This window comes from Rhinopithecus bieti, unplaced genomic scaffold (genome assembly GCF_001698545.2).
Source record: "Rhinopithecus bieti isolate Rb0 unplaced genomic scaffold, ASM169854v2 scaffold_12640, whole genome shotgun sequence".
Classification (NCBI taxonomy): domain Eukaryota; kingdom Metazoa; phylum Chordata; class Mammalia; order Primates; family Cercopithecidae; genus Rhinopithecus; species Rhinopithecus bieti.
The window spans coordinates 1870926-1894401 of NW_016807406.1; the positions used below are offsets into that span (position 1 = coordinate 1870926).

The following is a 23476-nucleotide window of genomic DNA, read 5'->3' on the forward strand; positions in this document are numbered from 1 at the left end:
AAAAAAAAAAAAAAAAAAGAAAGAAAATGCTTTTTAAAGGTTGAAAATGAATTAATATATTAATTTAATGTATTATTCTATAAGTTTACCTAAATCAGAACTACTACTATTGGTACAATTAGAAAACGATAAGGAAGGGAAGAGGAATTACAATTAGAAAACTTTTACAAATCAAAAACAAGTATTTATGAATAAAAGATGAAGCTGCTGAAAGAAGCAGAAAATTACAATAATATCACTTTATTCAAGATGATATCGGGCATATATTCCCAACCGGTACCAATATATTATTTTTCAGAGGTAACAATGTTAATAGGAAGAATAAAGCTGTGTTTATTTAGACAGGGCTAGAACTTTTTTAAAAAGATAAACTAAAATAAATAACATGTTGGAATTCATTTGAGGACCCTTTTAAATCTCTTTATGTTCTCTGCTTTCTAGGTATTCACTACCAGACCACGCCAAACTAAATTTTAACTCTCTCTTTAGTCTTGTTGACCAAAATGACTTTTCTTCAGTCTAAACCATACTGAAATTGAGTTCAATCTAACTATAGGAAGACATTAACATGGTTCTAATAAAGTTTTGCATAATAACTGCTTCTATTATGTTGATGGTCTTGGAGGTAACTATTTCTAAATTCATCTTTAACTGAATAATTATTATATAAGTATTCTGGGGAGTTTTGTTTTGTTTTGTTTTGTTTTGTTTTGTTTTTGTAGTGACCTGTGCTCTCAGTGTACACAATATCATGCCCCACCCCCACAACATACCTTATGGGCCTTTTGCATAAACATTCCGTAAATTACAACACAGGATAAAATGTGGCTTACAAATAGCAATAGAAACAAATAGAACTGGAAAAAGACACAGAAAACTTTTTCTTGCCTCTTAAAAGCATGTCTCAAGATCTGCTTGTATCTTCTCTTAATGGAAAGCCTCTCCTTTAATTGTAAAAACTTGAAATTATTTCCTCTCAATACGTCCTTAGGCAAAGGGAGCTGTGTTGGCAAAAGCCAGAGAGAGATGTTGCTCGGCTCAGAACTGAATGGCTTGAAGGTACTTTTAGGATAAAATTGAACTTGTGTGATTTACTCATTTGAAACAATGGGATTTGGAGAGTTTTCATATAATCCACAAATACAAGACAGTAGGATGTGAAATACTGACTGTAGCCCTGAGATTAATAACCTCTAGCAGTAGTTATCAAATATTTTAAAATAAGAGACCCTTCCTTTACAGACAATCATGGGAGAAAGCCCAGCGCAGAGAAAAGGCTATGTCTCTGTTGGAATCAGGGCAGGGGCTCCAAATCTTTCTGCACTCTTAAACCCCAGCAGTGGTCCTCAGGTCCCTCCCCAGAACCCTTAGGCTCAATAAGGCATGACCTGAAATCCATTAGACTTACATAGTTCTGTGAAATTTAGAGCTGAAGAATCCAGTTCGTTCCATAACAGCAATTTGACTGAAATATATGAGACAAGTTAAGAGTGCACAGGCCACAATACCAGAAATTAATAAAATCAGGCTGGTAGCTTTTGCTCTAGGCAGATTGCAGCCCCCCTCTCTTTCTACTATGTCTTAAAATTTAGAAAAAGGTATCTTGAAATCCCTAAGTATTAAATAGTCCATAAGTGAATTTTACAAATGGATCCAAGTTCATATTTGGGAACATAAACAATAGTAAAAAGGTTTTCTTCTAAGTAGGGAATGGGTCAGTGTGGAAACTTGCGGGGGGATGTCAGAGGTAGTGCAGTAAAGTATTGATGCAATACAAGGAACATCCTTTTCTGTGCTAGAGCTAACTCTTCCATTTACTGGTTGATTAACTTTAGGCAAAACACTTTTTTTTTTTTTTCAGTTTCTTCATCCATAAAACAATGTGTCTGCCTTAAACAATCAGACATTTCTTTTAAAAAAGATTACTAATCTGTATTTTATCTTGATACATATATTTTTGCTGAGTTGAAATAAACTTACTTAAAAATGGCCATATAACCTTTTCATTATAATCTCTATCCTGAGAAACATATTCGTATTTTCATCGCTGCTGAATGTGTCTCCCTGGATGTCTTCTTAGAACTTGATCTAAGATGAATGTTATTCTCCCGCAGGCACTTTCAGAAGCATGATCCTTCTGGGTACTTATATCCAGGCTCTTCAAGTCACCTTCAGTTCTTTCCTTTCACTTCTCACATCCAATTCAACTACTCCAATGTCTTCATTCATTCATTTTTCATTATTATCTACTTTGTGTCTTGTCCCACTGAAAGAACAAGACCCAGGCCATGTCCTAATGAAATTGTAAATCTAGTTTCTCATGTTTGGTCCTTCCCTTCTTTTCCTCATATTATCATCACAGTTCAGCCCACTTTTCTCTTAACTTTTTTAACAACCTCTTAGCTTATTCACCTTACTCTAATGATCCCACCTTTCCTTAACACTGTAATTTGAAATTCACTCTGCCATTAAGATGTCTTTCTAAAGTGGGACTCTGATAATGGCACCATCCACCCCCAACCCTCTGACACACACTGTGTGTTGATTGCAAAATAAGTTTACAAATCCAGGGTTATAAATGCAGCTATTTAAGGAACCTGGTAAGAAATATAAATGTGTTAATCTGGTTAGGGCACACAGTAGGGAGTAAGAGAGCCTAGTGAAAATTTGGATAGGCTATGTGCTGCCCAATGACTTTCAAATTAAATTAAAAATAACTACATCTATGAACCAGAAAGCTACCAATTCTTTCATTCTAAACCTCCCTTGCAGCCATATCTGTGTTGCAGCCACACAACAACCCTCACCATAATCATGCTTTGCATGAAGCTGTTCCAATATTTCTAATGACACTATTCTTTCTTTCAAGTGTCAGCTTTCCCACTGAATCTATCCTCATTTTTGATCTCTTCCCTGTCAACTACCACTTACCCACGCACTTTTTTTTCCAGTAAGAATTTATCTCTTGTTCTCCTATATGGTCACTATATTTTATATTTTACGTATTTATAAACATGACACATGCACTTATGTTCCACAAAGGGCTTTGAACAGAATTTACATATAGTTCCCTGGATTAATGTATTTACTAAAATGGAGGATAAAGTGAATTAATTACTTAAATATTTAACACTATTGAATACAAATAACTTTCCCAATATTGCTTCATGATTTAGACAGTCTATTAAACATTTAACCAAGTTACTAGACTAAGTTTACTAAGGCAAATTGTAGAATATGTGGAGAAATATGATCTGGCTAATAGTGCAGGGTCAAAGCTGGTTGAATGGTGTTGTATAGTGGATTCAGATTGATGTAACAGTGGTGGTTACACTAGGGGCACTAAGGGCAATCCCTACTCGCACTCTGAGGACTCTATTCTCTACCACACTTTTTTTCCATTAAAAATACCAAGTAGATTAATACCATATTTGTAGATAACACAGGGATAGAATTACATACAAAGATTCAATATAGCTTAGTTAAATCCATGTACTACAATGGAAATCAGAAGCATTTCTCTTCCTTTGACTCCCCATCTCTACTTTCTCTTCAGTAATCCATATTGTAAATTACATCACTATTCACCTAGACTCTTATCATGAAAATCTGGGAATCAGTCTTGACTCCAGTCATGCCCACATCTTTGTAACTAATCAATCAACAAGCCCCATAGACCCTAACTCCTTAGCACATATCGAATCTATTCCTTCTTTTTAATCTCTGGTGCTAAGAAAATAGTATAAGCTTCTGGTATCTTTCTTGACTAAATAATTGTTACTATGCTCTTTTCTTATCTTTGGTTCTGTATTTCTTAAATCTGTTCTCTTGCAAGAATAATCTTTCAAAACAATCAATCTGATCTTGTTCCTTAAGTCTTTCCATCATTTTGACCTTTACCTGTTTCTCCAGTTTCATCCTTTAGGGAAGTTCCCTTGTTGCATTCTTACTCAATTAATTGCAACCCGCATTTCTCTTACCTACTTACATTATGCTTCTGCCTGAAATGTGTCTACCTGTGCTAGGCAAATATAATGGCAACCCAGTGATGTCTACATCTTAATCTCCAGAACCTGTGAATAGGTTGGATTACATGTGTTGGGGCTCAGAACATAACACCCCAAAGTATGGCACCCTGGCACGCTGAGTACTTTGAACTGAAGGAGACTGGAAAAGCCTCAGAAACCAGGTCTCTGACCTTTTCCTGCCCTCCTCTCTCACACCCCTCTTTCTCCCCAGAAGCAAGTCACAGCAACCAGAATTGCATTTCCCCAAGGTCTGTCTAGAAACTAAAAGTCTTCTCCCCTAAAGTAAGCCATAAAATTTATAAAGGTCACTCTCTCCCTTTTCCCTTGAAGACTCTCATTGCCCTATACTCTGGAAAAATGCTACACACAGAAGAATCTGGAAACAAACAAACAAACAAACAAACAAACAAACAGGCCTTTCTGGGTTTCCCCCTTCAGTCTATTACCATTAAATTATACTCTTTTGTCCAATCACATTTGTACATGGCGGTTCATTCTTCACTGAAACTCAGCATAAAACGTACACAGTTTTCCCTGGGTATTTGGGTCTTCAACTCTGACGGTGCCTGTGTTACATGAAACTTTGATTAACTAAGTTTGTTACGTTTTTCTCTTGTTAATCTGTCCTTCATTACAGGAGTGTTGGCTGTGACCTTTATGAAGGGTGAGAAAAAGATGTCCTTTTCTTTTGCCCTTAGAGATGGCAAAGGCAATTAATGTTGAAGATGTTAATTAAGTTTGCTAATCAGTTGACCTAAAGATAGGGTAAGAACCCTGGACCCAATGTTGTCACAAGCTCCTTACAAGTGGAAGAAAACAGCAGAAGAGGAGTCAGAGGAAAACATGACTACAGAAGAATGGTCTGAGAGATGGGTTACTGGCTTTGAAGACGAAACAAAGGGGTCACCAGCTAAGGAATGTAGGCAGCCTCAAAAAAGGTGGAAAAGGAATAAAGCAGATTCTTTCCTAGTGCTTCTAACAGAAATGCAGCATTGATGACAAATCAAATTTACCCCAGTGAGATCCATGCCAGACTTCTGACCTACAAAAGAGTGATACAATACATTTATGTTGTTTAAGCTATTACATCTGTAGTAATTTGTTATGGCATCAATAGAAAACTAATACACTACAAACAATGTCACTCTAACCAACAGTCATCACTCATCAAGACTCAGCTAATGAAGAATGTTGGTTTTTGTAAATAACTTATATTACAGGGCTTTTAACTATTGATGAGACTTCCATGTAAACATGTATTCACCTACTGAGCTATAAATCCTTCTAGAATAGATACTAGCCTTTTCTATGTTTGTATTCATAGAATCTTGCATATGATCCTTAGTAGATAATTTATTATTTTTAATGACTGAAGGTAGAATTGAATAGTAATATTTCATGTTTTAAAGTGGGCTGACAACATCAACTCTTGAGTAGGGTACAGAAAGGCTGACTTACGAGCAGTTCATGTGGAAAAACTTAGAGGTTTCAACTGACTAAAAGTTCAGTATAAATTGATAAAACAGTAACATTGACCAAAATACATACACACACACACACACACACACACACACACACACACACACACACACCACAAACCCTACCTTTGATTTTAGGTGGCATTAACGGAAGTATTATTTCCAGAACTAGAGAATGCTTCCATTTTACTATGCCTTGCTCAGATACCCAGGGATAGTGTAATTAATTTTGGACTTGGCTTTAAGAAGTATCCTGACAACTAGAGCATGCCAAGATTAGGAGAAGGAGACAGTCAGCAAAGAGATGGAAAGGTCTTCAACACTGTGAAAGATGGTTTGAGAGACCAAAGAAATAAAATATGGAAGAGAAAAATCTGAATTTGGGTATAGAGGTTGCTATGGTTTGAATGTGTTCCCCAAATTTTGTGTGTTGAAAATTTAATCCTCAAATTAATACGTTGGCTGGAAGTGGTTCCTTTAGGAGGTAAACAGGATTAGATAAGGTCATCAGTGTGGAGCCCCCATGATGGGACAGGTGGCTTTAAGAAGAGGAAGAGAGATCTGAGCTGGCAGGGACTCTCTGACCCTCTCACCATGTGATGCCCTCCACATGTTACGATGAAGCAAGAAGGCCCTCACTGGTTGCTAGTGCCATGCTCTTGGACTTTCCAGACTGCAGAACTATAAGAAATAAACTTAGTTTCTTTATAAATTACACATTTATTGTATTTTCTTATAGCAACAAAAAATAAAGATAGAGTGGAGAAATTTATTCATAGAAAGTAGTTTTTTAAGTGAATGAGAACTTAGACATAATCTTTTTAACTCCAGAGAAATTGGAAACATAGAGAACAGCACATTGGAGAAATTCAAGAAATATCTTAAGAATTAGCAAAACAATGGGCAGATGGCTAATTGGCAATAGTTTCAGTAGGCAGATTTTGATTAAAATAAAGAAAAACTTGGTAATAATTAAACCTCTCCTTAAAACATTATTACTTTATGAGGTAACAAGGTAACAAGTAGACTCTTCTGAAAGCATAAACAGAGTTTAAATCATCACCCATTACTTAACTAACAGAGGAGTTTGTTTGAATAGGCATTTGGACTAGGACACTTCTAAAGTTTTTGTCAAATTTGTGATTCCATTATTTGTTAAGTTCTTTTCCATTCTAAAGCAATTTCTGTGATTTTCTGATTGTGGTAGACTTCACGATTATACTGGTTTAGAACACATTACCATCTACTTTCCGGCTCCTAGTAAATTACTATTCACTTAAGTGTTATATCTGAGTCCTAAAGTGTTAACAGACCTACTAAATCATGTGAGGAATCTCCCCTTCCCCAACATCCCAACAAACTCAATTTTCTCTTGAATAGTTATCTCATTCTCTCATAACTCTCATATAATTTCAAACTCTCCAAAATACATCCAAGAAGGGAACTGAAGGATAGGAATGGATTCTGTATTTTTTCCACGGTATATTCTCTTCTAATGGAGAAAAGCAATTAGGCAAAACAAGTCAAAAGCAAGCTAAGCTTTTTCTTACTCAGCAGTGTAGAACAAAAGGCTTTATCTGACTTATGCTAAAACTAGTTCATTGTAAGCAGGATCTTAATACCCTAATCAAGGACATTTAAAAACAAACTAAAGAAAACATCTCACCTTTGTTACTTAGAGGCAAAAATTATGACAAAATTATTTCCTCCTCAGCATTCTCAGGCTATCCTCAGGTATATGTTTTTTCTTGAATTAAGAATAATGAAAATCACCATAAAATGAAACAAAAGAAAAGTATCACAAAAATATTTTCCAATTCTCTTTCTGTTCCCTCCCATTTTACTTCCTTACTCAACATTTGGGATTTAATGAGCTTTAAAAATATGTATACAAAGGGTAAATGTCTTTGACTTTTTTGATCTTTCCTCCTTGTAGTTTGTGATTTAAAAAGTTATTTCCTTTGAAAATTAATTTTATTTGACTCATCAGTAAATACCCAATACTCTGCCATGTTCTACTATTGTGCATTCACTACTCACTAGAAATACATTATGCACTTTACTGATATTCATATACTTAATCTGCATAGCTAAAAGAGATTTTTAGATTTCATTATCTGCATTTTACAAATGAGTTTCAGAGAGGCCAAATAAGTTTCCCAAAGCTACACAGCTGATACATCATGAATCTAGGGTCTAAATGTGGGTCCACATAACTCCAGTCTCCATGATCCTTGGCTATGCTTTTGCAACAAGATTTCCTCAGTATCTCTCATGTACCAAGCTCTGTCCTCAATTCAAAACTGAAAATATCAAAGGCCCTGCCTTCAAGGGTCTCACATTCTAAGCACAGTGACTGACCAATAATAAACGCAATCCAGCTAAATAATTTTATAATAGAGGTAAATACTAGGTATAACGGTGCTCCTAAAAAAATAATAATACACTTTTCCTACTTTAGGGTAGGAGTGCCAGTGTGCACAATGAGGGAATATATACTGCTAACAGCTAATTTTTGACCAAAAAATAAGATTCAGTCTATCACTGGATTCTGCTTCCTCTATAACTCCAGGTATCAGCCATGCCAAATGTGCTAAGGGCTTCCAATTCTGCATAGATCTCATTGGGGCTAAATCAAGGGCTGGACAATGCCATCTGACATGTTCCACTGACATTAAAAAATAATTCTCTGGTGTCCCCTATCATCAAATCCCTGCTTAAGAACAGATACATTAGTTAAAATTATGTGGTACTTTCATATACTATCATCTTGATTTATTGCAAGAGATGGGACCATTGAGAGATTTATCTTCGACAAGGGGATAACTTTTGGTTCCCCCTCAAATCACATGCAATATGTAACCATCTATGAATAGAGCTTCCCTAGACCCTAAAGTTGCCCTCTCAGCCTGCTGTCATTACTCTTTCACATCTATTTCCACTTGGAGAAATGAGTAATCCCTTGCTCTTACAGCGACAACATCAGCATCTCGTTTTTTTGTCCCCATAGGAGCTTGGCCTTATCATCCTCATCACTCTCTCCCTGCTTTTTCTTGTACTCACACTAATCTTTCAACCACTTCCTTTTATATATTTTTTAAAAATCTTATCATACATTTCCATATAATTTCTATACCTGAGTCTGTCATTTCTGAATGTCTAATAAGAATATTGTCTATTATTTGTAAGTAGACTCCATGGACCAAATTTCTACCCCCAATAAAGCCTGAATTTTGTAGATACAACATATTCCTGTTTCATTTAATGCTTCTTTCTCCACAATTTCCAGAAAAAAAAAGGGTCATTATCATCATCCTTTTCCATTGCATCAAGATATATTTGTGGCAGATTTTAAATGTGAGCTCAGCATTTGCTGTTTAGCTTTTTCTTTGTCTGGATCCTTTCTCCATTGTACATTATTGAGAATGATCCTAAAACATATTACAAAGTGTCCACAGATGGGCATTACATAAAAAGTTTAAAAGTTGTCACATATTCAACTTGATTTTGTTTTGTCTTTTGTAAAACACATGGTCTGAACTCTACACAATGAAAATTTTAATGACCTTTACAACAAGATTTGAAAGGGCTCACTGACATCTTTACTAATGTGAAAACTAATAATTTAGTTTCAGGGATGAAGGGTAAATCTAATTGAATAACTACCTTTTTTTCTCAGTCCTTTCATCATGGACCAACTTCTTTTAAAGCAAGTTAATAATTATTTTTATTATCAAAAAAAGTCTTTCAATGCAGAAGCAATATGAGGTGAGTTATCAAGTTGTACATGTCACTGCAAGGAAAAACAAAATCCTCATCACCATGGAGATTAAGTCCTCAGCTTTTGGAGGGCAAAGGCCAATTTAATGAGTTCACTAGTCACAAAGTGATTGGGCATTAGATCTTCTGGGGGAAAGAATGTTACCTTTTAAAGTACAGGATGCCAGTCTGCCTTAACCTAGTGAATAAAATCCTCTGTCAAGTTCCTTGAAAAATCTGTATTGTAGAAAATGTATCTATACTTCCCTAAGTAGATAGAGGGTTACATATTACATGCGATTTAAGGTGGCACCAAAAATTATCCCCTTGCCAAAGATAAATCTCTCAGTGGTCCTGTCCTGTTGCAAAAAATCAAGATGATAGTATCTGAAAGTGCCACATAATTTTAACTGATTTATCTGTTCTTACACAGGGAATTGATGACATGAGACACTAGATAAGTATGTTGTATTTTTTATTTTTTTTTATTTTTGAGACGGAGTCTTGCTCTTTTGCCCAGGCTGGAGTGCAGCGGCACAATCTCGGCTCAGTGCAAGCTCCACTTCCCAGGTTCACGCCATTCTCCTGCCTCAGCTTCCCAAGTAGCTGGGACTACAGGTGCCCACCACCACGACTGGCTAATTTTTGTATTTTTAGTAGAGACGGGGTTTCACCTTGTTAGCCAGGATGGTCTCGATCTCCTGACCTCGTGATCTGCCCACCTCGGCCTCCCGAAGTGCTGGGATTACAGGTGTGAGCCAGCGCACCTGGCCTAGACAAGTATATTTTAATGTGAGTGAAATGTAAGTAACTGCTCTGGGCCGTCCCTCTGAGAACTACCAGGTCAGAACAACAGTAATGACCTCAAGGTTTGCAGCGATGTTTGAGCAACTGTTCAGATGTTCTGACAGGGAAGTGAGCTACTTGAACAGATCTGATTAAAGAGTGATTCTCCTCTATATAAGGCTTTTCCTCTATTCAGGGAATTACATGCTTAAGGTAGTTAAACGAAAGAAAAGGAGGGAAGGAAGGAAGGAAGGAAGGAAGAAGGAAGGAAGAAGGAGGGAGGAGGGAGGGAGGAGGGAGGGAGGAGGGAGGAGGAGGGAGGGAGGGAGGGAGGGACTGGCCACCTACCCTAATAACTGGTATTAGTTCTATAAATGAATGCCAAACCAAAGAGTCCTCACATTTATCAGTCTAGGTGTTGGCTTTCTTTGGGATCAATCAGCTTCTCTCTTCTTCCACCTCATTGGTCAGTGCAAATCGAACTGCTCTTTAAGACTATTAACTTCAGCCAGTCCACTGGAAAAGAATGGCACTGGTCACCGACAGTACCGATGGGTCAGTGCAAATCCAACCACACTGCTGAGAAAACAATTCAAAATGCATTTCTGCTGATTGTTTGCCAGAGATGGTATTGTTTTATTTAAACAATAAACACCCGAAAGACAGTTGTTGAAGGCCATCATCACATCATTCTTTTAGGTCAGTATAGCATCAAACATCATCTGTTCACTGAGTTTAGAGGAAGATTTCTGGTAGATTTTGCTACTAGCAATCTATGAAACCCTATGGTTAGCTTGTAAACTAGGGTTTCCCAGTGAACTGGAATCACAATTGGACAATTTAGGGATTTCCATCCCTCTAGCAGCAGTTTAGCCCAATCTAAATTTGATTGTTTTCTTAAATGGAGTAATTTAATTTCCTCCAAATGTCTACAGACTTCAAAATGCCAAGTCCAAAAAGTGAAAGGGAAAACTGGGTCAGTTTTCCAGGTGACTCAAGCCAAAGAATAAAATACTGCTTTGAAATTCCTTATAAAGCATACGTTGTTTTAATTTTCTGAATTATCTTATTCCTTGTCTCAGTAGTCTAATTGTATAGTCTATACCTGGGTTATGCAATAAAATAGTATTTTTTAACATGAAAGAAAATATTAGTCTCAGTTCATAGTTCCGTGAATATCCCTGAATTTTACCTGTTTGAAAGTAAACACGAATAATTAATGGAGAGTACTTCAGCTGCTCCTATTCTGAATGGACTATCATGGGGTCGTAGGCACATGGCAGACAAGCCAAATAGAAAGGGAGAATGGCAGTTTGTGCAATAGGCACTTATATAAGGAGGCATAATATGAATGCAAAAGAACATATCCTGAAAATGGTAGCTATTATTATCCATGTGGCTATACTTCTTAATACAAACCGTGAAAACATCCATTCTGAAAAGTTGTGCCTTTACACCACATGTAACAGTCCCACATAAAGCAGAATCTCCTTGGTGATTACAGTAATAATGACTAAGATTGAATGAAACCCTTTAGCTCTCACTTTCTCTCTTTTCAAAATGACAAGTAATAGGACATACATTTTAAGCAAAATATGGCCTCAGACACTGTAGTACTGTTGCTGCTTTTTAATTCGAAGATTTCCTACCACTATAGTTCTTCAGCACAGGTTCTATGGCTTAGGACAGCTGGCTGTGGACCTGGACTCATTGGTAAGTCATCTACTTGGACATACAATAATGTATTTGTGTGCTGAGAAAAAAAAAAAAAATCAAAAGGCCTTTTGAGTGTTTACGCCTACTTGATGATCTGAGAAGAACAAATCAATTTATATTTATGTTAGTGAAAGGTAAGCTACATGACCATAAAATATAAGATCTACTTCATTTTTTGAAACTTTCCATCACAAATTGCCAAACGATCCTTCCTGAAAATGTCACAATAAATCATGTTATTCAGAAGCCAAACTTCCAGGATCCTCTTCCTGTTACTTGTATAGACACAGAGACATGCAAAGATTAATTACTGTCCCATTGTTAAAGTAATATTCCTTTAAGACTGAGATAATTAGAAAAATGTGAAAGGAAACCTTTGACCATCAGTGGCTGTGAAAGTGGTTTTAAATCCTTTCCAAAATTTCATAAGGCCTCTTGCACTGGACAGGGAATGAGAAAGATAAAAAGTGTCAAATCTGAGGCTGCTTGACCCACAATACAATAAGAAAATTTTTTTGTTTTCATTGACTTTGTTTATCCTTCATAGGAAGATTTACCTTGGAGCAAAATGAAAAGCAATTTAAAATTAGTGTACTATGACAAAGCAGAAAAAAATATTCAAATTAAAACTCAAAGGAAACTTGACAAACTTGTTTAGCCAATCAATCAGTTGATCATTAAACAAGAATTTATTGAGTATTGAGTATGAGTGTCAGTCACTGTTCTAGGGACTCTTGAGACACATCAGGGTAGAGATCTCTGCCTTCACCAGATTCCTTCCTCTGGTGAAAAGAAGACATATAAACAAAATAAATGAGAATTTTTTTAAAGTAAGTTAAAAGATAGTAATTTCTATGGAAGAGAAACTAGATCATGACATGGAAGTTCAGGAGAGGGCCAAATGGCAGTATTAAGCAGGGTGGTCAGTTTTAGTCCTTAACATTTTTAGCAAAATCTTGAAGTATGTGAGAATATTAGCCAATTATTTAAGTATTTCAAGAAAATTATATGTTATTTTTCCAAAATAGAAACCTCAGAAAATATCTACTTAGCTTTTCCTTGAAAATGTGGTATTAAGATAACCAAGTGTCAGCAGTCTCAACTATATATATCACTCTATGAAGTCATGAGTGGGGCAAAACATTAATTTACAAAAAAAGTTTCCTCTCACTGGTACCTCCAGTTCATGAAAAAATGTCTACCTCCCTGCCTCCTTCAGCCAATAAATTTGCATCTGAAAACCAGTATTTTACCGATGACTTCCTAGGGTTGCTCAAAGTGGAAGCAAGTCTATTTCAGCCTCATTATTGTATGTAAAATAAATGTTAAAGTGTAAAGAGTAACACAGATATCTAAATAATTTTGATTGAGGATAATCATCCCTTAATACCTTTTTGTACAAATGTTTTCTGTAGTACAGATCATCAGGACATTGGTGTCTAGTTAGTTTCAACCACAGACAAGGCCAGAATCATAAATAATAGGGTATTAATATGATGGAAAGAAGATATTAATATTAAGATATTGATACTGTTTCTGCTAAACCTTTGACAGATTACAGATCATTTTAATATTCATTTAATCCAAATTCACATGGTATCTTTTTCTTATTGTCACCATTAATAAAAAGCCTCTTCTATGTACTTTTGCAACTTGTCATGTAATATTACCCTCAGTAATTGAATATTTTTATTAATCCATATTACAGATCATAAGGTTTTGATATGTGAGGCTAAATTATTTACTCAAGGTCAGTAAGTAACAAATCTGGGATATGAAACCAGCTCTTATGACTTCAGGATTACTACTCATCAGTCATAAGCTGGAGTTTTACTCCCTCAAATGAAAATCTTGAATATGAGAGACACCAGCATCCTAGATAAAAGTCTGTGAATGGTTTCCTTTATACTACCACTAAATTTATTTTGTAAGAATAAGAAGATGAAACTCTGTTTCATGATTATTAGTGTTTAATTGGAGAAAAATCTTTGAAGTCTCCTTAAAGTTGGCTATTCTACATTATGATAGTTATTTTGGTTGAAAGTTGTTAGAAGGTTTTGCCTATCATAATAAGCAGCATCATCTTTCATGCCTTATAATACAAAGAGTGACAATATTATATTATTAGATTTTTAGATGATCTCTAATATTCTTCTCTGCCCCAAAATGTTATGATTCTAATTAAAGATTCAAATTTCTCTAGTTAAGAGCTAAACACTATGGAAAATTACATTGTTTTATAACCACTGGTCAACAAAACTTAGGAAACAGCCTCCTATCAGCCTAAAAGTGTTGATGGTTGTTAAAATCTAGATTAACACAAATACATTTGCAAATGGATAAATAACATAAAGTCATTATTTTGGAGAAGAAATAATCAGTTAACCTCCATTATGTCATAATTTGAAAGTTTTGCTATTTGCAACATATTTCAGTGAAACGCATCTAAGTTTCTATTCATACCACCTAATTTTTTAAACTATTAGACTATGGAGAGTCCTCTCTGTGCTATTCTCTGAGGACAAGTTAGTCTGCAACAAGTGTAGTAAAAGTCTTGTTTAGATGATCAGTTTTTCAATGTTATCATTGTTTAAATAATGTATAATGACACAGAAAATTTTGCTTCACAGAACCAGGATTACAAAAATACAATCGAGCTGGGACTTTTATTAGTAATACATATAACAAGATTGGTTAAATCACAGCAAGAGATAATACATAAGTATATACTCTTCAATTAGTTTTTCTTGGTTCTACTCAGAGCTAATGAACATGTAAGCTAAAGATGAACTGCTAAATAAACATTGAATTCTAAATAGTCACATAGCCTTCCATGTATATAATACAGATAAAAGTAGATATTTAATGTCTGATTTTATAAGGTGAAATTCTGGTCTTCCCGCAGTCTGTGGTTGTGAATTAAGGGGACTGCAAGAGTACTGCAAGAGTAGAGGTAACACAGTAGATTAAAAAAAAAAAAAATTCTGACTTCTTAGTTTGTATATGCACCAAACACAGGCATTTCAACAGTAAGGTTCTGCCAACATCCACAAACTTTTCTGAACAAACAGATTACTTATTATTATGACGCTAAATGAGGAAATACAATTTAAGAATTTATACAGAAGATACATATCATATTTTAATAACCAAATTAGGTCTCTATCAGAAATCACAGCAAAATATATTTTAAAAGTATAAAAAAATGCATTAGGATTTTAATAATTGGAAGTTGGGCACTTCACAGACAAATTTGCTATATAGCAACACAGGACTTGAAAACGGAAAAAAAAAAAAAAAAAAAAAAAAGAAAAGTCATGGAAACTGTGTGATATGAATGTTGTGCCTTTCCAAAATTGATAAATTGAAATCCTAACCCACAAAATGATAGATTAGGAGAGGGGGCTTTTCAGACTTGATTAGGTCATGAGGGCAGAGCCTTTATTGATAGGATTACTGTCCTTATAAAAGACATACCGGAGAGCTCTCTTGCCCCTGAGGACACAAAAGAAGGTAGTGATCTATGAACCAGGAAGCAAAATCTCACTGGACATTGAATGTGCCAGCCCTTGGTCTCGGAATTCTCAGCCTAAAGACGTTTGAGAAATAAGTTTCTGTTACTTACAAGCTACCCAGTTTATGGTATTTTTATATAGCAGCCCAAATGGACTAAGACGAAGACAAAAGAAAATGTATTTAAAAAACACCAAATGCTTTATTCTTTTCTAAGTATTAATAATATCAAATCTATTTTAAGAGTAAGTTTAACAAAATATTAATTGTGGTATGACAGTATAGATAAAAATTTAAAGTACATGATAATATTAGATATTATTCATCAATTAGTTAAGGTAGAAGAGTTGTATCCAGGTCTTAACTATTACAATCAGCTTTAACAATCAGCTTTGAGAAAATCTATCATTATTTTATAAATTATACTAATTTAAGATCTACTCTTCATAAAGAGAATAAGGCTTATGTACTTTCAGAATGTGTAACTATATTCTTTTCAGTTCTACTTGTAATATTTTGCTTTTCTAGTAACATGAGAAGCCTGGATAATTAAACAATAAATGTTCATTTGACTTTTTAAAATGGACAACTGAAACTGTCGCCCCCTAACAAATATGCTTCAGTCATGAAATTGCAAATTCAAGATACAATAAGAAAAATGTTCTGGAAATACAACGGTCAAAGAGAAAGACAAGGTTTCTGCCCTCACAGAGCTTACACTCTACCAGGAAAAGTTAACATTAAGTATAATCACAAATACAAATATGTAATTACAATTATGATGACTTATGAAGGAAAAGTACAAGCCTCCAATCAAAGTGCCAATATTAGCTGATAATTATTAACTTGTACTCCTGAGCTATTAACCAACTGTTATGGCTGGACTTTCATGTATAATATATTCTGACTTTTTTGTAATTTAAATATTCATTCCTGACAAGCCATCAAAGTAAAACATAAATAAATAATCAAAGCAATTATTGGAACGAAGTGACCAGATACACATACATAGTAAAAGAAACAAGAATAAACAAAAGAGAAAAGACATACTTCATTCAAGGCAAACAGATAAACCTAAATTCTAAATAGAAAGGAGAATAAAATTAGCATATCAATGATCCTAACAACATCACTGACAAATTCCAAGCCAAAAAAAAAAATGTGATCCAAATTTCATGAAGACTATTTGAATCCATCTACCCACAACTAGCAAAAGTAAGGTTGGCTTTGAATAACGGATCTTCAGCTGCCCCAAAGAAAACTATAATTCATTCAATCAAAGTTTATTCTTAACCATATCCAGTTAAAGGTGACACATCTTTGTTTAGGGAATGTAAAAAAAAAAAAAAAAAAAAAAACAAGTAACAGATTGACTCTAAAGTCTGAAACAGGATGACTAATTAAAAATAGGAGGCACTGTGGCCTATGAGAAGAATGAGAAAACTTGTGTTTCATTCATTGTGATTCTGCAAGCCCATAGCAGAGTGGTCTCTACCATGTCTCCAGCTGACTTCGCCATTTTTGTCATGTACACGTGATAAGGGGTTTTGCAGTTTCCAAACCCTGAGTTGTTATGGAGCACAGAAGGATCAACACCAACGCTGTAAGGACACATCACAAAGTAAGACCAGTGCTTACCTCGAGAGAAAGGACTTGAGAGTAGGATGAAGAAGGTTATCAAAAGGAATGTTCTTTTTACATGTGTTACTCATTTTTTAATGAAATATATTAATCACGGGACATTTAAAACGTTAGAAAATATTTAAGAATTCATACAGAAGAAATCAAAATAATGAAGATGTTCTTGAATTTTTTCTAGGCTTTTTTTCAAAAAGAAAGACATTAATCCACAAAACTTCATTCCAGATCCCCTGAATTCACTACTCACACAAGAGAAAAGTGGGAAAATTGAGAAAATTGCTCCATGATTATATCAAGATGTAAAAATTTAGGAAACATAAGTTTACACTGTAAATCAGTTATTTAAACTGGCCAGATTTAACCCTGATTTTATGCACAACTAGGATTTAATTCCATATAGGAAGCTACAGTGTAAAGTTTCTAAATTATTTTTTCTAGATTTTTTTAATCCCTCCAATAGATGGCACAAGGTGGGGATATTCACATAAGAGAGACTTGGATTGATGTTATGTTTGCCTTTTTCTGAATTCCTACTTCACTTTGTACCACTATCATAGCACTTCCATTCTGTCATTCATTCTAACTTGCCCACATGTTTTCATTTCCTTGTTACATGAACACTCTTTGAATGTGGATGCCATGTCATAGTCATGATTGTATTTTTGCTCTAGAATATAGATTTGTGGAATTAATCTGCAATTAGAGAAGATTTACAATCACCTTTCTCATTTCTCTACATCTAATTAAACAATATGTAATGGGTACCATTCTGATTTGCAAAATACTCAAGTCCTTCTTAAAATCTTCTTCCTCCATTTAACAGCAAAAAGCATACTCATCCCAATAACAGAAGAAGAATGCAATGAAAAAATCAAGTTCCTGTCCTCTGTGTCTTTGTGCTGATTGAGGAACACAATCTGAGGAAAACTGGTGAAGTTAAAATATAATGTTTGACACACATGCCAACAGAAAACATTTAAGATTGACATAGAAAAACTGAATAAAGTTAAGTGACACTTAACATTAAGTACACCAAAACAAATAGCAGTTGAGTATAAACATGAACTACTCCATATGTAGAAAATTGTTGTATAATTTAAAAATTATTTTAAGAGTTACTTTTCACAAAATAGCAAACATAGGAGTGTATATACTTACAAATTGTGTATTTATACATACATCCATACAAATACACGTATGTATATATACAAACACATACACATATACTTTACTCAGTCAGTAAGATAAAATATGTTCTTCCCTCTATGCCATCCTAAGTCCACATAATAAAGAACATGATGAGAAATGCCCACTTAAGAGAAGGCAGTGGATGAGATTTTGGCCTCAAGTAAAAACGTTTAGAAAGCCCTCAAAATGTTACACAAAACTTCTAAAATAATTGATACATACTATCATTTGCATAGTTGCTAGAGGCTTAATATGAGATTAAATTATATTATTGAAAATAGCTGACCAAAACAAAACTGTGATAACCTATGTTGTTGGATCAAAGTATTCAAACAGCATTTGTTTCTAAAGCTCTATTTTATACATTTAAAACTGATATCATTTCTTACATATTGCTTGGCTCATGTTCAGGTGCTTTTTCAAGCAGAAAAGTTTTGCTGCTAGATGACACAAACATAAGGGTGTAGAACTGTGAACTGTGGTCCCAATTCACCAGATTAACATTGAGAACATAAGAAAGAATAAAGATATTCCTGCATTTAAACCATTAATAATAATTTAAAAATAGAAACTAAATAGAAATATTCACTAATACACAGTTAAAAATGGTTGATTTAAAGACTGTTCTATATGTTCACCACAGCTGCATACCACTTTCTTCCTTTTAGTGACAACATTAAACACAATGAGGATGGTTTTAAATGGCAAATTACACATGCTTCTGGATTTTGTACCAAGACCATCAAAGAGTACACATGCCTGACTTACCAAGCAATGCGGGTATGCATAGCTAGTTGATAATGTCCTTAAAACAAAGTTAGTATGAATAAAGAGAAATGTCTTGCTCCTCTTTTGTCTCTTTCTTAATACTGCCTTTTTAGGTTACTACAGTGTTCATGTGCATAAATGGAATCTAGCAGACAACAAGGTGATGCGCGCACAGCAGTACCATTTCAGTGGTGCATATGCTTAGACTTATGTCTCAATACAGAATGGCTGGGGCAGGTGTGCTCCAGAGCTGAATATTTGAAGATGATATATTTACAGTTCCTAGACTTATTTAACTACCATTAAATGATACTCCAAAAACTGACACCAAAGCCTGCAGCTAATTTCTAAATATACTAACTGTGTGAGCACCTCATATGAAAAAGATCACTCTAAAGAGAAAAAAAAAAAGGGGTGAGGGCAAAACAGAAGCATATTGATGAATTTTCTTACTGTAAATTTATAAAATATTTATTAACACATATACCTACCTCCCAGTGCCCATTACCAATGCCAAAAGGTCTAAATACATTTACATAACTCAGACACACTGTAATTCATACAGATGATATTAAGAAGAAATAAAATAATGTAATACCTTTACTTTTACCTATGGATTTGATGAAATGGGTCCATGAAGAAAGGGTTTCCAGACAAAGAGGATAAAGAGGAGAAAAACAACAATAAGAATTATGAACATATGTAAAGTCACTACTCTCTGAAAATTAAACGAGACAAGAAAGTATAAACAAGGTTTTGAAGACAAATGGAGATGCAATCAGGACACATTGGGAATTCTGCCTGTTTTGAAGTCAAGTACATGCAAAAAATTGAAAAGTCCATGCTCAATTTTTAAAAGATCACACAAAAGAGAGACACACAATAAATCTACGGAAAGTATTGATTCTGTGGAACACTATACTCAGCATTTTAGAAACCAGAAGCCAAAGATGTCTGCATGTCCCCAAACTGTCATGCATGGATGAAAAATGGACTGATTTTTTGGATACAGTGGTTTAAACTGAGGATCTTTTTTCAGACAGCAATTTCTGATGGTTCCCGGTTATCCTTTACCATAACCACCCTTTACTGCATATGCTGATAAATATACAGAAAATTTCAATCACAATTTCTTATGTCTCATTTATTTGCAGATATTATAATGCAAGAAATGAAGGAATATAAAAAAGTCACATGAACAAATCAAAATCAAACCAACAAAGAAAGGGAAGAAAAACACATGAAAAAATGTAAACGAAAGATATGTATTTCATTTGCAGCCACATAATTCGCAAGCATTTGCCCATCCTTTGCAGTGATGGTTTTAAAGCAGCTACAGAACAAGAAAACACTGAAAGCAGAGTGGAAAAGGAACAGAGCCCATACCTTGGTCGCCCATCATCAGGTGCGCCAGACCTTGAAGGGAAACAAGAGCACAGTCAGCAATAAACAAGGGAGCATGGGAAGGCAGTGTTGTCACGGTGACAAAAATGTTCAGTGACAGACATCTCGTTTCCTATGAGACATGTCTGTATCACAGAGGCAAATCAAAAAGCATTCTTTCAACCCCTGGTTGGAACGCTTTGGGGCAAAGTGTTCTAGAACTGCATTTTAAACACTGGCATATGCTGCATGGTGTATTTCTTCCATGCATCAGTTGGAACAAGCAAGAGCACAAGAGCATGACTTAAAATCCAACCAATCCCCTCAATATTACATCTGCCCTCTGTGCCCTTTGATGAGACTGTTTTGAATATTGCCCCCACAGGGCTTGTAATTCTTCAGTGATGAAATTACACTTTTTAAAACCCAATGGAATACCTGAAACATGGGCTGGGTCTGATCTTTTTCCCCTCATCAAAAAATGAGCAGTTTTATAATTAAATGAAGAAAAAAAATTGTTGTCACACTGAAATGATAATGCAGAAATGTCTTTTTGTCTGATACATGTAGCGACTGACTAGGCTTGTGCAAATACAAAATGATCATTAGACATGCAGTTGTAAAGTTAGAATTTACTACAGGAAAGGGTTTTAAGAAACAATGCGTCAGCTGTAAATACGCTAAAGCAATTTTCTCAGAGAACAAAATTATTTCAGATTTCACCTAAACATTTCTTCAGTGCTGAACTCTAAATGTAAAGATATATATTACAGATGTAAGTTCATCAAGGAATTTTTAAAGGGACATTGAAATCCCTTTATTTAATTTATTTATTATTTTCTGCTTGACAATTCACTTCAAACTTGAAGAGAGCACTCTTCTTCTAAAGAATACTACTAATATGCTTTCAAATATTCTTTTGCTATTCAAGAAGTTACTTTTACTGAAAGGCATAATTCCTACCTTTTATCTTAAATTCAGAAATAAAGCTATTTCTCTATCCATGTATATGTCTAGAATATGGGAAATTGTTAGAGAAATATACATATATCAATTTTAATAAACTTGTATTTTCAATTCCCAGTGCTATTTCAGAAACTTTATTTGAGCTATATAACATTACACATTGGTTTCATCAGTATTTAAATTATCTGTGTTGTTTTCTTAAAATTTTAGGGGTATTCAAACATCTCTGTAGGCTAGATATAATTACAAATAATCATCTAATCACAATATGAAAGTTATTAAACATAGTAGCTTGATGCCTCTGAATTGTAGCCTCTCTGTATTTTCTGAGTGATTTTAACAAAAAGCTCACATAGGCAGATTCAACAGCTTATGATCTATTGATAATTCACGGTGTTTTATATGCTGATAAATAGTGGCTTATTTGTCCAGGTTATATAATTTTTCATTTAATTTCACTTTTAAAACTACTATAGATTTTTTCCAAATAACATAAGTTTTTACGGACTAAATGAGGAAATTGTCTTAAAGATCTACCTTTTAGGAAATATATTAGGTACTTCTAACGGTTTTGATGCCACATCAGTAAGGATGGAAACTCACTAATCCCCAATGAATTCACATTCTTCCTGCTAGACTTCCTACCTATACTGTAAAAGTTATATTATAGATAGAAATATTAAAATTATTATTGAATAGACTTTATTACAATAGCTTATGGGCCCTATATTCTAAAAATTTTATCAAAACTTTACATGAGATGAGTGTGTGTGAAAAGAGAGAAGCATTCATGCTAATTAAGCTGATTTTAAAGCCTCTTGAAATGCAACAGGATTTTAAGAGAAAAGGAAAGCATTTCACAGGATGGTTAAGGAAATGCAAAATAAGTGGAAAAGATACTTTTAAAAAATAACATTTGAACTCAGTTGACATGCACAATATAAATGAGACTGATTTTAAAAGATATTAAGCCTGCAGGGTAATATATCATTTTTATCAAGTATATAATCACATGCAATTAAAATTATAGTATAGGAAAACAGAAGCCATATATGGATACAACACTTGGAAAATAGTCATTTATTATTCCTTTTGAAGTTTTAATCTATTTTATTCAAATAACGAAACAGAAATGTTCAGCAGCTAAGCAATTATAATATTATCCATGTAAGAATGACAAATAAAATGTTTATCCCTGCTACTGGTCAAGTTTGAATTACCATCAAGTGTTCTTTTTAGATACATGAAGTCTTGGTAACCTTAATGGCTATTTGTCTGTAACCTGGGATAGGGAGTCTTTTTCTAAGAAATCCTTCATTCTATAGAAATGTACATTTAGAGAATAACTATATTTCAAACTATGGTAGCAAAATAAAATATACTAAATGCTGTCTTTTCATATATAAACATTAGTAAATTGTTTATGCAAGAACTATTAATGCTGTGAATATATAAGTTGATAGAACATATATAAGTTGATAAAACCTTCCCTTTCACCATTCTTTTGTTATGCCTAGTTCTTTTTGCATGTTAACCCTTTGAAGATTTGTTTGTAGCACACTGACTAATGCATTTAAGTTCTTAAAAAACAAGAATGCTGAAATATGTTTTAATTTGCTGAATTCTACAGGAAAATATATAAGCTATATAACTTCTTCAAAATTCTGTGATAACTTTTTTATAAAATCTTGAATAAAATATTTAGCAGGCAAAACATATTACAAATATACTTACCAGTAATCATATTGAAGTGCTGTATGCTTTCATTTCCACTGAACAATGGCTTATTTTTTAACCTAAATTTATGTCTCTTACTTATACTCAGTACTTTATTGCATTCTTTTATATATCCAATCATTTGAAACAAACCAGTGGGCTTGAACTGACATAATGCTAAATTTTCCAACAGAATAGAATAAATCATTTTGATAAAAAAATGGAAAAGGATCATGCACTGTCTTATGAAACTACAAAGAAATATTTTGTCTTTTAAAGTAAAAAAAGCAGCATTGTATCATTTTTCTCATACAGAACACTGCAATAACTATTCTAAGGTTCATACGGGATGCGGAGATCTATCAAGGGTTGGAGTTAAGCTTGAAAAAGTTTCATATACTTGGGATGGCAGGGTTGAGAATGTATATGTTCTGTATGAAAAGTGATACACAATCCAGAAACCAACAAATGTTCAGAAAGAAGTTCAACTTACCGTCTAACTTCAAGATGTACTCTATTAGCACTGAGAAATAA

The 23476-nt window shown here is 34.2% G+C and overlaps 1 protein-coding gene across 1 annotated transcript in view; it reads right to left on the minus strand.

The window, feature by feature from the left end:
• The window catches only part of LOC108535572 (neurexin-1), a 597125-nt gene that overhangs the window by 464149 nt on the left and 109500 nt on the right, over positions 1-23476 (minus strand). The window contains exons 4-5 of the mRNA XM_017881650.1: positions 20264-20293; positions 19476-19487 (exon numbers count right to left, since the gene is read on the minus strand). Of these exons, the coding sequence (XP_017737139.1) occupies positions 19476-19487; positions 20264-20293 (42 nt within the window). The remainder of the gene's footprint in view (positions 1-19475; positions 19488-20263; positions 20294-23476) is intronic.